We start from the raw sequence: 16,245 nt of genomic DNA, 5'->3' as shown, positions 1-16,245 counted from the left end.
GAGAATAGATGAATAATGTAAGTAGAGATGTAAATTCAAAGAAAGAATCAAAAAGAAATGCTGGAGATCAAAAAGAAATGCTAGAATAAGAAAGCCTTTGATGGGCTCATTAGTAGACTGGACATGATGAGGAAAGAAATCCCTGAGCTTGGGGCCATAGCAACAGAAACTGCCAAAGCTAAAAAGCAGAGAGGGAAAAAAACAACTAGGAAAAAAAAAACAGACTATCCAAGAACTGCAGGACAACTACACAAGGTGCAGCATACAGGTAAGGCAACACCAGAAGGAAGGAACGGAAGCAGTAAGGATCGAGTTTCCCCAAATTAATGATGTCAGACACCAAGTCAAAGATCTCAGGAAGTTCGGAGAACACCAACTAGAATGCAAAAAAAACACAAAACACCTAGGCACATCATATTCAAATGTCAGGAACATAAAATATCAAAGATAAAGAAAAATCTTGAAAGAAGCCAGTAGGAAAAAAGACCTTACCTACAGAGGACAGAAGGTAAGAGTTACATCTGACTTCTCAGCAACATGCGAATAAGAAGCGAGTGGAGTGAAAGACTTAAACTGAGAGAAAAAAACCGCCAGCCTCGAATTCTGAACCCTGCAAAATTATCCTTCAAAAGCGAAAAATCTCTCTCTCAAACAAAAATTGAGGTTGTCTCCATTACACTTATCTTGCAAGAAATGTTAAAAGAAGGTCTTCAGAAAGAAAATTATATAGGTCAGAAACTTGGGTTTAGATAAACAAAGAAAGAGCACTGGATAATAAGTGAAGGTAAATAAAAACTTGTTATTCTTAACTGATCTAGCAGACAGAAATTTATTCAAAACAGCAACGATGTATTCAATTATGTACCTCTACGTACATGTTTATTATGCTCATGCACAAGCGAAATAAATGACAGTAATGATACAAGGGATGGGAGGGACGAATTAAGACTATTTTGTTATCATGTAAGGCACTCGCATTACCACGAAACCAGACTTGGATTAGTTGTAATTACATATTGCAAACTCTAGGGAAACCACTAAAACAAAAGTTAAGAAAGTAATTGAAATGCTAAGGAAAGAGAAAATGGAATGATATAAAATGCTCAGTGAAAACCACAAAGGCAGAAAAAGCATGGAAAACAAAACCAGGAAAAAAGGACAAGTGCGACAAATGCGACAGAAAGGAATCCACCCGTATCAGTATTCGCCTTAAATGTCAATGGTCTAAATACACCAAATGAAAGATCATCAGAAGAGATAAAAAAAACCAAGACCTAATTATCCTGTTGTCTAAAAAGAAACTCAGATTAAAGAGGTAAAGATAAAGCATGCTAACACTAACCAGAAGAAAGCAGAAGTCGTATCGCACAAGGCAATTTACATACAGTTAACGCCATTACACCATGGCAGTAGATGCCATTTCCAGTTAAGAAATTAAAAAATTCAAATAACATGCGCAAGGCAATATAGCCAGCAACTGGCCAGATAGGATTTTTAAAAAACTTCTCATTGTCTACATTTCAAACATGTAACAACAGGCAATTGGAAAAAAAATGAAGAAAGTGAGGGTAGCTATATTAATTTCTGACAGAGCAGACCTCAGGGCAAGGAAAGTGATCAGGGATGAAGGGCATCCCGCAATGACAGCTCAACGCTCCAAGACATAATAAGCCTTCGCATGTATGTGTCCAAAAATGGAACACCATGATAAGTGAGGCAAAAACTGATAGATCTGCAAAAAAAATACATTAATCTAATATTTTAGTTGGAGACCTTAACACTATCCTATCAGAAATGGACACATCCAGCAGCCAGAAAACCAGTAAAAACATTGTTGAACTCGAAAGCAGAATCAGATGACTTCATCTAACAGCAGATTACACATTCTTCTAAATCTCACGTGGAACAGGAACCAAAACGGATCACATTCTGGGGCATAAAAACATTCTAACAAATTTAAAAGGAGAGCAATCATACAATGTCTGCTTTCAGACGATAATGGAATTACAGAAATTATCAGAAATCGGTTAACAGAAAGATAGCTAGAAAATCAATCCTGTTCCTGTCTCACTAGACCCATGTCCGGTGCTCAAAATAGCCACCTGAGGTCACTCACTACACATTGCAGCTGCAAAACTTCTCCTGCACTGCATGAAGCACTGAGAATGTCACTTCCCAATCTCACAAGTCCAAATGACCCCAATTCCCACTAACATGCTCCGTTATTCTGCCAGCTTCTACAATTCTCTACACTCATCTTCCAATCCTTTCCCAAAAACTCAAATTCAGAAGTACCTGTGAGGATCTTCTGAGAAATGGGGGCAATTCCAATTTTAGAAAGGGGATTACTTGTGTGAATAAGTCATTTTATTTTTTCCAATTAAAAAAAACTAACAAATTACCATTTGGGCTCAAGTGGTTTATCTTAATGTAATAGTTTAGTCGTTAAGTACTTAAAACTACAATTGACCATCATAATTGGCTGTCATCAAGGATGACACCTGTTATCTGCGAAGGCTGATGATGTTACAAGGCTTCTGCACTTGGACTATGAATGTTCACCTGGCTGTTACTAGTTTTAACAGTCTTACCGCATACTCAGGTTTTGGGTTTTAAAAATTTGAAAGAGTAAAAATCTACAGCCAACCCCTTACCTGCTTTGAGAACACCAAAAGCACTCTTCCAAATGCTGTTGGGTGCTTACGCTACAGTATTATTAGCTGTCTCCCTGAGGTCCAAACTTAAACTAGGAACGCTGTATTTCAAATTGGGCAGTCCCAGTTGGGGGGAGTAAGGGAGAAGCAGAAAGGGGCGTGCGGGGAGGGGAGGTGGCTGAGGCGAGAAAGCGTTGGGAAGAAAGACCTGTTATGAGAAATTCAGGAGTTATTTCTTTGTGTTGTTCAATATAAGTGACCCTTTGCCACCTCAAGAAAACTTAAGCACTATGTTACTTCTCAAAAAATAAATAAATAAAATCCTGCAGACAGGAGACCACCTGCTAAGAAGTCTTCCCCTTGCAGTGAAAACCACTTCCTCCTGAGGCACCTCTGGCCTGTGTACATTAACACCCTGAATGGTGTCTCTAAGCTCCGGAAGGGCAGTGGTTAAGAACCTGTTTCCTCTGTGTCACTAGCACCTAGGGCAGGGTGTGGCATGAATGTCTGTTCCCCACGAAGTCTAAAAGCCGGGTCTGAAGCCCAGTGAGGCCCATTACTGTAACTGGCTCTACCGCTCAGCATGGGGAAGACGCGGCTTCAAAGTCTGGACGAGTTTGCAACTAAAACACATACTTACTGTTTCAAAAGTATTCAATATCATCAGAGGGAAAAACACATCAAAATAATCTTGACAATCTTGAAACCTGACGGGCACGGGTCTTGAGATGGATTGACAGAGACTCGCTGGGGGCCCGCACTGATCGAAGTTCAAAAACATTTCATACTTCCACTTTAAGATCTCTTTCACAAAGGCGTCGGAGATGGACTGTGATGACAAGAGCATGTTTACTGGAGAAGAAGAAAAAGGTCTGCTTTCACTGAATGGAAGTTTGTAACCTTGCCTGCTGGAATTATTTGAAGTTGGAGAATTAAGAATGTTGCACAAACTCTTCACTTCGACCATTGGCTTCTGAGGAGGCGCCAGAGGGGCTGGTGGTGGCGCTTTCAAAACAGACTGTGCCCCGTTTGACTTATTTTTTAAAGCTGGGAGGAGAGCGGAGGCTTTTTCCAAGGAGCGGGAAAGATGAGCAAGTCGTGAGGTACTACTCGAGCTAAAAATCTTCGTCGTGGACGGTCGCAGGGGTTTCGCCGCGGAAAGAGGCAGGCCAGGCTTCCGAAACACGTCTTCGTCCGCTGCTTTGGCTTCACAGTGTTTCGAGCAGTACTCGCCCTGGTTTTTCAGAGTTTCGGCACAATCTCTGTACTTACATTTTGAGCTGCTCAGAGACTCCACGGGAGGCCGACTTAGTGAATCTTCTTCTACCTGGACTGTATCTTTTCCATGAACTACTTCAATGAGTTTGTCATTATCATTGGGCTGCATCTGAGAACATAAATCCATATCTTCAGGATTACACTGGGTCAAAAATATATTATCTTCCTCCATGTCACTGTTGGATTCGGCCTCTCCCTTTTTCAAAGTTGCCGCTTCTAAATGATGTGCCGTCAGGTCACCTCCGCCTAAAGGGTCCTCTGAAGTAGAGGGAGCTCGTTCACTTGTCAGTATTCCTCCATTTACCATGACAGACTCACGCTGGTTCAAGGGACAAGGATCCTCGGTCTCCTGGGAAACGAATTTCGCTTTCATGGGCTCTTGTTCGGAAGACACGCATGTCACTGTCTGTCTTCCACTATTACTGCTGGCGAAGACCTCAGCTCCTGCTTTGTTACTACAATCTGACCTATCTGATTCTGGCACGAACACGTCAGGATTCTGCGCCGCATCTGGGCCTGCTCTCGTGGTATCTGCGCTTTCATAGTCAAAAACTCCTTGTCTGTTTTGCTGTGATTTGGGTCTTACCTGCCTTCGCAACTGAAGATCTTGACTTGTAAGCAGTTTCTTATCTTTGACTGGAAGAGTCTGAGGAGAAATCAATTTCGTCTTTTTTCGGGTGTCGACGACGCCAACAGTTTTGCCATGGTCACGCAGCTGAACTATGTACTCCAAAGACCGCTGCGACAGCTCAAACGCCCTGCGGGGAGCCTTTTTCAGACCCAGCTTCTCAACCGTGGAGGTGGGTTCGGGGCACTGGCGTAATTTCTTTGGTGGCACGATGGCAGGAGTTGTCCTACAGCTTATGTAATTTGAACTTTTACTCTGCCCCTTTTTGGCATCCGAATGTGTCTTCTTCGCGGCTTTGGACACGGGGACCCTCCGGATGGGTTTGGAGTAGGCGCGCAGCTTTGGCGGGGACTTCTTCAGGGCGGCCGCGGTGGCCTGCTGGACACGCGCATCGGGGGTCGTCGTCCGCATGTCTGCAATTTTAAGATTGTTTTCAGTCAGCTCTCTCTCATTAGGAATGTCAGAGTGGTCCTCATTTCTGGCAGAAGATGAAGGTCTTAAAGAATCTTCGGCCGCGGGCTTTTCAAATTGTTTTCTCTTAGATTTTCTTACTTCAATTTCACAAAATTTCTCAACGGAAACATGACTGCTCCGTGGCTCCACATTTTCGATGCCCTTTGTGAGTTTGGCAACTTCTTCAGAAACAGGATAATCTGTCTCGTAACCCCAATCATTTGTGATATCGACTATGTGAGTCAAGCAGGAGCTCTTTCCATCCCCTGGAACTGAACTGTCGTCTGTTTTCTGATCTTGCCAGACTGAAAACACTTCATGTTGGCTTTCAAACTCAAACACCTGGGAGTCGCACTCCTCAAACTCTAAAGGGGAAGCTGGCTTCTCTTCCTTGATCAGCTTCCTTCCTGTGTTCGTATGAACTTCTGATGGACGCGGCTCTGGGCCTTCTTTCTTAATGCTTACTTTATCTTGTTTAATGCGTTTTAATTTCTCAAAATCCAGAATTCTTTCATCAGCGTCATCATCATCGGAATCTGAAATAATAATTATTTGACCACGGCTGGTGTCCCCAACATTATTTTGGTTGGCTGTGAAACTTCTTTTGTCTTTCACTTTTCTTTGTAGCTGGGATGAGCTTCTTTGATTTGAATCTGATGGAAATTTAATGACACTGGCTTGAGCTATTAAAGATAATTTGTGGAGGTCTCTGTCTATCTGAGAATCTGTTAAGGAGTCAGACTTAGGGCTGACGCTAGGGGCCTGTTCTCTAAAGTCAGTATTCTTGTTGACTCTCTTCTCTCTTGATTCAAGTACAGTCCCGGGACTTTTAAAGGGAGATGTTTTATGCATGCAAGTATTGGTCGTTTCTGTAAATAGGACCAAATCTTTACTATCAACATGACATTCCTGTATTTGACAATCATTTTCATGGGAAGAAAAAACACCTAACTCTTCACTTTTCAACTGTTTCTTTTTCAGCAATAAACTGTTATGAGATTTTTGTTCTCCGCTTTTATTATCCAGAATACCGTCAGGGCCTGAAGAGAGAATGTGCATGAAGCTATCCCCTTTCTGACCTTCTGTGTCTTTCCTTGAACAGAAATTCTCAACGTTAGATGCGGCCAGGTTTCCTTCGAATTTCACAGTACTACTGACTGAGGTGATTTTCTTGTGTGGCTTCTTTATTACACATGATAACTTAGCACAGATTTCATCTTTCTGGGCCTTAGATTTTGCTTTTGAGGTTTTGCCAAAAACATCATCCTTCAGAGAGAAATCCCCATTTGATGTGGACACCTTCTCCTGAGAATCGGTGCTAGAATCAGTTGATGAATGTGCTGATACTATTATTCCTCTGCCACGTCCCCTTTCTGGACCATTCCTTGCAGTACAGTTCTTTGGTGTGTATAAGGAATTATCTTTGACAGACTTTTGCTTCCCTGTACGCATTTTAACTTGTTCTTGAGCTCTTCCAGTGAAAAGGTTTTTACTACTCTGCTTTAAGCATGACTCAGCTGAGAGATGGTCCTCTAGTTTCAAATCTTTGATGTAATTTTGCTCATTATCTTCTTCCACAGTGGAACTTGCTTTGCTCAAGATACTCTCTTGCATTGGTTCTTTAGAAAATGTTGGGCTGGAACTTTCCACACAGTGCGTGTTTTTACACTTCTTCTCTATTTGCTCACTTTCTTCTTTATTACAAGATGCCGGAAGAATTTTACACGGAGGAGTCAGGTCCACGATAGCATTACATTGCGGTACTTTGAATTTGATGTTTCTAATAATTTGCTTTAAACAAGTTTGCAACTCCTGGGTTTCCTGACTAGTCAACTGCCAGCCTAGGGATAAGTTTCCTCGCAGGAATAAGTTGAGTTTATCCCGGAAGCGCTTACAAAGAGTCTGCTGCCCAAGCTGATAACCTTCTTTAAGGAGGCTTCTAATCAGCTGCACACAAGCGAGCTGTACAGAGTTAGATGGCATTGAATGAAGGGACAGAGATGATACCATCGGTGTTCCTTTGGAGCTGCTGCCAGATGACTTCTCCGAGCTCCGTGCAAAGGCAGTAGTCGGGAGCTTGGCACACTTCACAACAGCCTCCACCCACTGCTGGGAGCTCACCCACAGCAAATGCAAGCATTTTTTATTCCTATGTAGTTCGATCACTGACACCAAAATTAGAAAAAAAAATTCAGTGACTTTGTCACATACGGCAACCGTCTGGTTGAGGACATCTTTGACTTCCGAGTGCAGATGATGGATAACCTCTACGATGTAAGCCACGCCCAGATCCTTCAGGTCCATGAGGGACTGAACGAATGGGATGAACCACAGGAATGTGCTGTTATGGACACGCATGTCTTGACCGATGTCTGACTGAAGCACGCTGGCTAATGTTTCCATCTCTTCGTACATGTTAGGGCAATAATCTGGGCAAATGGCTGATCTCCACCCTGAATCCTAAAATGAAAGAAATACTGACATTCAGATAAAAAAAAGCACCGTTCATGACAGGTTTAGCACATAAGTGGTAAACAAAAAATTGTATGGCTCAATGTTCCTATTTTGGTTTACACGTACACATACATAGCCCCAAGAAAGTGAAGATACAGTCCAATTTTGAAGTCAAGGTTTCACGAAAAGTTAAATTTACAACACCGCCACGTACTCTGACCTTTCCATTTGCTGCTTTTGATTTATGGTCATGTCACTTATCTCCCCGACCCCATATACTTTCCACCCTTCCTAACTGCACTTAAAAATAATGTCCAAAAGTGTGCAAATTGTAGATAAAGTCCACTTTTCCCCCTGCGCAATATCAGTTCAGTCAGAAAGCCTTTACAGAGCAGTTGATTCAAAATAGCTTCCCATCATAAAATCAGCCATCCAACTAATTACGTAAAACACCGTCTTAAAAGATAAAAGCAATACAATGTCATTGGAATTTTCAAAATGTTTTATACCTTTTTGGTCTTTTCGGGATTATAATTGTATACAATCTGGCTGCAAGTCACCATATCATCCATACATGACTCCGGTTCTAACTTGGTCCTTAAATATTAAGAATAAATAGAAATTACGGAAATGAAGGGGGAAAAAAAGAAGAAACCCTAACGTTAAGTAAGCTTCAACAGCCTTCCTTCTGGAGGCTGTTTTTAAACCCTGCCGCATGACGGCACGAACCTCACAGAGCTGTTCCGGATGCTCTGGATCTCTCGGTTGTAGCTCTCGTTGTTGATGATGGTTTGAAATGCCTGAATAGGGTCAATGAGCTGCCCCCAGACCTTGGATCCAAGGCGATCCAGAATCACCATGAAACAGTGTAACGCTGGCCAGAAAGGATCCCCACTATCGTCTGAAATACAATGGAATTATTGCCAAATTACAGAACAATTAGAAGAGATGCTAAAATATATTGAGAATGATGCATTCTTTATCTGGGAAGCAACAACACCGAAAGCAAGACAGCAAGTAGTTTAACGTAAAGTGCTGCCAACTACAGGTTTTAAAAAGCTGGCAAATTTTTAAATGTTTTTGCATGTTTTTCAATACTATACACCTCCGTAAGAAATTTTTAAATGGGGAACAAATGACAACATCTAGGAAAACTCAATTTTCTCAACATTTTAACATCCCTGAAACATTCTTTCCTATTCAGCTCAACTTCTCCCAGAACTTTATACTCTCTCCAATAAATAAGAGAAGTAGAGGGGAAAATGGGAAAAAGAAGAAAGACTCGTACTTACAGATCTAAACAAATTCCACGTTACAAGAAAGTGTGGTTTAACGTGACCCTGAGCAGTGCGCCATCCGGCTGGTGTAAAGAACTGAATCCCTTAGCTAGTGGGTGAGCAGAGACACAGAGCCTCCATCCGCCCATATCGCAACGTGGCTTTGCTGATATCTGCTTTCATCCAGTTGGCAGGAATTCCCATCACTAGGGAGCTCTAATCTCCAGTCCTTTCCCTCTCTATCAGACAGGCAGCGGCAAGACACTGCCCTGCTTAATGACCTTCAATGGCTCCTCGATGTCTTCCCAGAAAATTCAAAGTCTTCATCAGGTAGGCATTACAAGACCCTCTTCAACTGTTTCTTTCCTGTTTTATTTGTTACACTTCCATAATCATTCCCAACCTACAGCAGAAATAGCTAGCTGGCTTTTTTTCCCAAATAAGAACCAGAATGCCACACTATTAGCACCGACTGTCAAAATCCTACCTGTCCTCGAAGTCCAACCCGAAAGCTTCCTCCTGTATCAGATGGTCCCCAGCCACAGAATCTTCCTTCCCAGCATCTTTTGAGGTGAGAACCCTCCGCTTATTTCCCTCTTAGACTCTCAGACTATGCTTTCCAGAAGTCATTCATGTACACCTTCTCATGCACTTTTTTATACTCTAATGCAACTTTACAGAGCAGTTGATTCAAAATAGCTTCCCATCATAAAATCAGCCATCCAACTAATTAGGTAAAACACCGTCTTAAAAGATAACACACCGTCTTAAGTCTAGTGAGCTCTCAAATTAAAGGATGTCCTCGATTAAGTGAAGACAATTAAGAAAGGTTTCTTAAAGAGATGCCTCACATTCTAAAGGTTAGGGGGAGCTGGATTAATGAGAACAAAATTTTTTTGTGCAAGACACATGGAAAGAAATGAACAATTTATGTAGCAAATGCTGGCAAACGAATTAATAATAACCTTACTCAGGAATAATCCAGCAAGAAAATATATGGGATCAAAAAAAGAACATATTTTAGACTGTCCACAAATGAGTTTATAGCCACACTGAAGTTTTCTAAAGAAAAGCCAAAATGGAAAAAATTATACTATTTTCATTGGATCCGGCCTGCTTGGTCTTTACTGATTCATTCTTTCATAAAGAAGTAAGATTAGAAACACTTATATAAGCACAAATCCTCCCTGATCATCTGACATGATCACGAGCAAAGAAAGCTGGGGTTTAATAGTAAACACGACAACAAGTTTTAGACCTTATTTTCTGAGCAGTGCTATCCAACAGAACGTCCCGTGAGGACTATTTGGTATGGTAGCCCCCAGGCACGTCCAGCTACTGAGTTCTTGGAGTACAAGTGGAACTAAAAAACCGCATTTTTAATTTTATTTTAATTAAATTGAAATAGCCATATTCAACTTGCAGTCACCAGGCTGGACAGTGAAACCAGAGAGAAATGAAATGGAGAACCAAGGAAAGGGGAGACAGTGGACGACAGGGGATACATTAGAAATTCATCTCCTATAGGTTCTAGTCCGCTTCTACCACGAACTGGGTGTTCTCACGTGAAAAAGCAAGCTGACTTCCCTGCGCTCCGGTCTCTTCTTTTGTGAAACTGGGGTGCTGAATCACACTCTAAACGTCCCTTCCGACTTAGAACCCTGAATCTGTAACCTACACCACAAAATGTTCATTCCTCTTTTCTCTACACCACACCCCCAATTCTTATAGTGACCCCGAGATTTTAAAAGTGCATCATCATCACAGTATTCAAAAGCATTTAGCAAATAAAGTTTATTACCGTCTGACTGCCTCTCCATGGTGTGAAGTATCAACTGCATAAAATCATTCTCTTTGTCTGAGCCCAACAACAATGAATCCATGGCCTGCTCTTCAAGAATGGTAAGCAACATGCAGATACCTGTAAGATCATTCACAGTTTTCTTGAATTGATTAAGTTCTATTCTAATGTCTTCTCTGGTTTAGCTGGTAAAAAAATAACATGGCAGAAAGATAAAGCGCAACAGTATCCAGTTCCTCACACATTTAACTCTGGCATTTTCACACACAACTGCTCCTACATAACAGGATAGCGGATTTGAGAACAAAAATGGATGGAATGCAGTACAAATGTGCTTCGAAAACAATATCCAAGATGACTGCCACACATTTTACATTTCATTAAATCGAAGATAGCTTCAATTTTATGATCATATTTCAAGTGCCAATCACTGCCAAATATGATACATGACTGTAAGACTTAGACTTAGTAAAGCAGGTAAGCCTCTTCTGAGTTGGATTAAACCTCTGTTTTAAATAGATCGAACCTATTAAAGTCACCTGCTCTATTAATATTTTGTTACATCTAACATTGCTTTACATAAGAGATCTACTTGCCATACTTGAAAATGTTACCTCCTACACAGAAGGATAAATGTTTAAAAACAAGATGTGTGATAGTTAACGTCAATGACAGACCTGGAAATTATGAAATCCTGTATTTCGCATTTTGATAAGACTACCAAGAGATCACTCTCTTTGCAAGATACTCATAAAAACTATAGAAAAATACTAATTATGATTGTGTAGGGACAACACTCACCTAGCCAATAGTTTTTGTAGTTTGTAGTATCGTACATGTGTGAGGGCAGAAGAACCAGTTTACCCTTCTCGAGGACAGAGGAAGTATAAATGTCTGGACTTTCTAAGAGCCCCAACTCGATGACTTTAAAGAGGCAAGTCAAAACCTCCTGTAAATCATAGTAATCGTCCCTGTCCACTTTCCCCAGGCCTTTTGCGGTCAGGATGGCCCAGCGCCGAACCTGAAAGCAGAACAGAGTTGCTACTTCATTCCACAAATGACTGTCTACAGACAACGAAAAACTAGGTAAGAAAATAAGATTCGCTATAGATTTTAAAAGTCATGAGATACTAATTAATGCAAAGTGTGGACCTTATTTGATCCCAATTTGAATAAACTAACCCTAATAAAGCATTTCTGAGGCAATCCTCTCCATTCATTTAAACACTGGCTAGGAATATGACGTTAAAAGATTATTTTAGGTACAGTGATGGCATTGCGTTATTGTTTTAAAAAGTCCTTATAAACTCCCAGTCATGATAGTGGAGTAGGTAAATGCTGTGCTCACCTTCCCCCAAGACCACATCAAAATCACAACCCAATTACAGATCCGCCCTGGAGAACCACCTGCAGACTGGCTGACCAGGACCCCTGTAACTAAGGATATAAAGCAGCAGCCACATTGAGATGACAAAAAAAAAAAAAAAAAAAAAAATATGATGTCCTCATCTCTTAAGAGACACATACGGAAGTATTTTATGGATGAAACATTCTGATGCCTCAGATTTGCTCTAACTAATCCGAAACAGGGATAGTAGAATATTGACATGTATTGATAATTGATAAAACTCAGTGATGAATATATGGGAGTTCATTATACCTTTCTACTTTTGTATGTTTGTAATTTTCCTTAACATAATTTTAAAAAGGAAAGAAAAAAACGAAAAGAAGAAAGTCAAAATAAAAACCTAGCAAAAGGCTCAATGTTAGGCTTCAACACTCCGGTGCTGCTCTCTGCTCTGTTCTGATTCGTCTGCCTCTCTTCATTTCGAGTAGCTAGGAACCGGATTTCCTGCCCTCCCTCCCCTTCACCCCTATCCCTCAGACTTTTAAAAATCTCATCTGTTAGCAAAATAATTTTTTCAATTGTTTTCAATTAGCAAAATATTTTATCCAGTATTTCCATGTTTTTGGAGTAGGGTAGGCAGGCAAGGAAAGCCAGAGAGAAAGTCCTTCTTCATTGATTCAGGTCGACATACTGAAAGAAGTTCAAAGTGCTCCCTTATCTGTCTTTTAAGCTGAATCATCACCCGTCAGAAATATTCTCTTACCCTCTTGGATCTCTTCTTCTTTAACCCCACAGCACCTCCACTTAACTATAGTAATTTTACAAAATAAAAATAATCTTGAAGAACATTTTCAACAAAACACACACCCAACACTTCTACTATAGCTCTCTATATATGTGAAAGTAGAATATGTCCTCCCACTGCCTGATGCTCATACTCACCATTTCATTGGGATGAACCAAAAACAAATAGACCCCGGGATGCTTTTCAAAAACCTGAAAGGAGCAATTGGCCTGTTCCATCCGACAAAGTGCTTCAACGCATAATTCATCTAAAAAGAAATAAGGAAATACACATAAGTCATAAATTTTATCAACTTATGGAGATTCCCTAAATCTGGCTCCTTCAATTGTTTAAAAAGAAAAAGAGGAACAAGTTTTCATTTACTTGAAAGTGTGGCATAAAAAGGCTGATCATGTAAATTTAGGAACAATATTTATCTATCTGAAAGACTAACTGGTTCATCACAGTGTGGTTCCTATGAATGATTCTGACTAGTATATACATCTTTTTTTTTTCCTCTTGGCATAATTATCTCCACAGGGTGTCTGCTTAGAAGTTTGGTTATAGATCCAATTCCGCTGACATTTTACATTTTGATTCACATGGACTGGAGTGATAAAGTCAGCTTTTCCCTCCAATGACTATTTTGTCCTACCTCATTTATTGAATAATTCATTTCCCCCATTGGTGTGAAACACTACCGCCATTAGATCCTAAATTCCCCAAACACACGTGGTGTACTTCTGGACTCTGCTCTGTCCCGCTAGCCTATCCATGCCAGCACTGTCTTAATTCCTGCTGCTTTATGGAAATTTCATTACTCTTTCAGAAGTGTCATGAACAGAATCAACCATACCTTTACCCTATCAGCTGAATCAACTCCAGCCTGTCAAGCTTCAAAGAACACTCAGTAACAGTGGTTGGCTTTGCAGAAGAGAGTGACTAGGAAAGCGTGAGGGGATTTCCTGGGGTGCTGGTATTTTCTTCATCTGGGTGGTGGCTACAGGAGTGTGTTTAGTTTGTGAAAAACTACTAAGCTTATATGCTTTCCTAGATGTAATAGTCTTTAATGTTTGAAAAATGACTTGCTAGAATTTTAAAATCTAATTATTTTAATTTAGAAAGATTTAATCAAATCTTTTTAAGATCGACTTTCCAGTTTACTAAAAATACAGAGGATAGAGACACAAGTTAAATAACATCACAAGAAAGCAATCAGAATAATCCCCAAAGTGCATTATTTATTCTACAGGGCAACTAAATGGTCTCAACAAGTCAGTTAAGAAAAAAACAACAACAAAAAGGTGTGTGCGCATGTATGTACAAATAGACTGTTTGGGATTAAAAGAGACTTAAGAAACAGGAACCAAATACAATGTATCGACCCTGATTGAACTATAAACAAATCAGCCAAAATACATTTTGCAATTACTGGGAAAAATGTTAAAATGAACTAGATATCAGATCTTTTAAAAGTACTGTTATTTTGTTAAATTTAACAGATCAAGAAAATGTCTTTGCTTTTAAGAGATTAACATTAAGAAATGTAAATATAAATGACCAAAATCTAGGCGGCCATGATAACGCTATGCCACAGTGATTAATGACAACTACAGTAGCCCGGCAATTCTCAACCAGAAGCAATTCTGCCCTCCTGACTTCCAAAGGACATCTGGCAGTATGTGGACACTTTTGGTTTTTACAGCTGGGTCGGGGGAGAACAGGATGCTATGGCATCTAGTGGATAGAGGCCAAGGATGCCAGTAAATATTCTACAATGGACAGCACTGCACCCCAAACAATGATTACCCTGTCTAAAATATCAGCAGTGTCAAGGCTGAGAAACCCTGTTACAAATTACAATAATAAAAAACTAAATGGATAGATGAATATGTGATAAAACAAATATAGCGAGATGTTAGCAACTGCAGAATCCGTGTGGTGCATATGTGGTGTTCACCACATAATTACTTTGTTTAGACTCTTCAGCAACAAAACATTGGGTAAAATATTAAGTAGTCTATGTTTAACAAACAGATTTTCAATATAGATAAACCTAAATTCCTACAATCCTTGAAATAACAAAACTGACGTAACTCGTGGAACATGCAGATACTCACTAACACGTGCGTGTAAGAGCAGATAAGGATATTTCAGAATTTCAAGAAGAGGAACCCGAAGCTTATTTTCAAAGTCTTGGCCAGTAAAGTCAAACAGCTGTGCCTCTCCATTGTTGTCCACTATGTATAATTCATCATCATCTTCGATTTCTGCCCTCATGGATTTTTCAAAATGAATTATGAGACGTCGGGTTTCTAATTCCCATAAAACCTACAGGAAAAGAAAAATGGGCAATATGCTTTATATATCTTATAATCAACAAAATACACTGGATGTGATGATCTGTCTAGAAAGCCTTTTCCTAACTATAAAAATTCAGAAGTACCAAACATCACATACCAGATTTGAAGAAAATAGTCACTAAACATGGCCATTTTTATGATACACGAATATGAGGACGTAGAGCAAGAGGTGTTTAACATTGCTTTTGGAGGTTTGCTGTAAATATCTCAACACCCGTACCAAGTATACTCTATTAAAAAGGAAAGGGGAAGCTGGAGCTTCTTTGTCAAAGGCATGAGCCACGCCTTCCACCTCTTCCCTTTTAAGTTTCAGCTACTGGTACTCACCTTACACATCAGCTGGTTTAAGACACTGGTTAGCCTCACAACTAGGAAATTTTGCAAATGCAAAAGTTTTCTCAACAAATTCAAAACTAATCACCCCCTCCCCTTCTCTCTATATCGTAGATATTTCTGTGGTTTGTGTTCTGTTTTTCATCAGATAAACCAAATATTCAAAGCCATGTATTTAAAATTATATGTTTCATTTTGGTTAGTATAACTAGAAAGATATATTTGCCTTTAGGGGTTTATACCATTTACCCATTAAAAAAAATGAAATGAGAAACAAAAAAGATCAACCAATAAAATAACCCAAGCCATTTTGACATAAAAACATAAACCAAAAAACCCCAAACATCACTTCATTTCATAAAACTGTTTCCTGTCAAAATGACTTAAAGGTGAGAAGTCAGAAAATTGTGCTTTAAGTTTCAATTCCATTCCATCAGTCAGCGAGCATTAAGTCAGCAATGAATTTACTAAAAGTGTATAAGCCTTCAAAGTGTAAATAACCAGTTCCCTGAACACTTCCAACAGAGTTCGAATTTATTCTCTTCCAAGGTATCAAACTCTGAAAACTCTCACACATCTACTGAAAATTACCTCATGCAAGAATGGAAGCTCATCCCTGGCCTTGTGGTACTCGGCCACACACTCCAAGCAGTAGCAGAGGTCTTCGTCGGCGGTCTGAAATTCACTGGATAGGGTCCCGGATGCATAGAGCTTCAGGAAGTCGACGGTGGAAATGCCACCTGGCGTACACCAACAGCATGTGCTCATTCTGCACCTACGTTCAGAAAAGATGGCAAAGATGAAGGAAAGCAACGAAGCAATACTTCGGGTCCATTCTGTGTGAATGGGCACGTCCCCGCCTAACACCCCTC

General features: G+C 40.1%; 1 protein-coding gene across 4 annotated transcripts in view; it reads right to left on the bottom strand.

The window, feature by feature from the left end:
• The window catches only part of SETX (senataxin), a 53,407-nt gene that overhangs the window by 29,369 nt on the left and 7,793 nt on the right, over nucleotides 1-16,245 (bottom strand). For all 4 annotated transcript variants that reach the window (XM_016133880.2, XM_036238343.1, XM_036238342.1 and 1 more), the window contains 8 exons: nucleotides 15,965-16,148; nucleotides 14,798-15,008; nucleotides 12,836-12,945; nucleotides 11,347-11,566; nucleotides 10,546-10,665; nucleotides 8,197-8,368; nucleotides 7,977-8,064; nucleotides 3,295-7,473 (listed from right to left, as the gene is read on the bottom strand). In XM_016133880.2, coding sequence (XP_015989366.2) covers nucleotides 3,295-7,473; nucleotides 7,977-8,064; nucleotides 8,197-8,368; nucleotides 10,546-10,665; nucleotides 11,347-11,566; nucleotides 12,836-12,945; nucleotides 14,798-15,008; nucleotides 15,965-16,141 — 5,277 coding nt within the window. In that variant the 5' untranslated portion in view covers nucleotides 16,142-16,148. The remainder of the gene's footprint in view (nucleotides 1-3,294; nucleotides 7,474-7,976; nucleotides 8,065-8,196; nucleotides 8,369-10,545; nucleotides 10,666-11,346; nucleotides 11,567-12,835; nucleotides 12,946-14,797; nucleotides 15,009-15,964; nucleotides 16,149-16,245) is intronic.

The sequence above is a fragment of the Rousettus aegyptiacus genome, unplaced genomic scaffold (assembly GCF_014176215.1).
Source record: "Rousettus aegyptiacus isolate mRouAeg1 unplaced genomic scaffold, mRouAeg1.p scaffold_m13_p_3, whole genome shotgun sequence".
In the NCBI taxonomy this organism is placed as follows: domain Eukaryota; kingdom Metazoa; phylum Chordata; class Mammalia; order Chiroptera; family Pteropodidae; genus Rousettus; species Rousettus aegyptiacus.
This window is presented reverse-complemented; position numbering and strand designations above follow the sequence as displayed.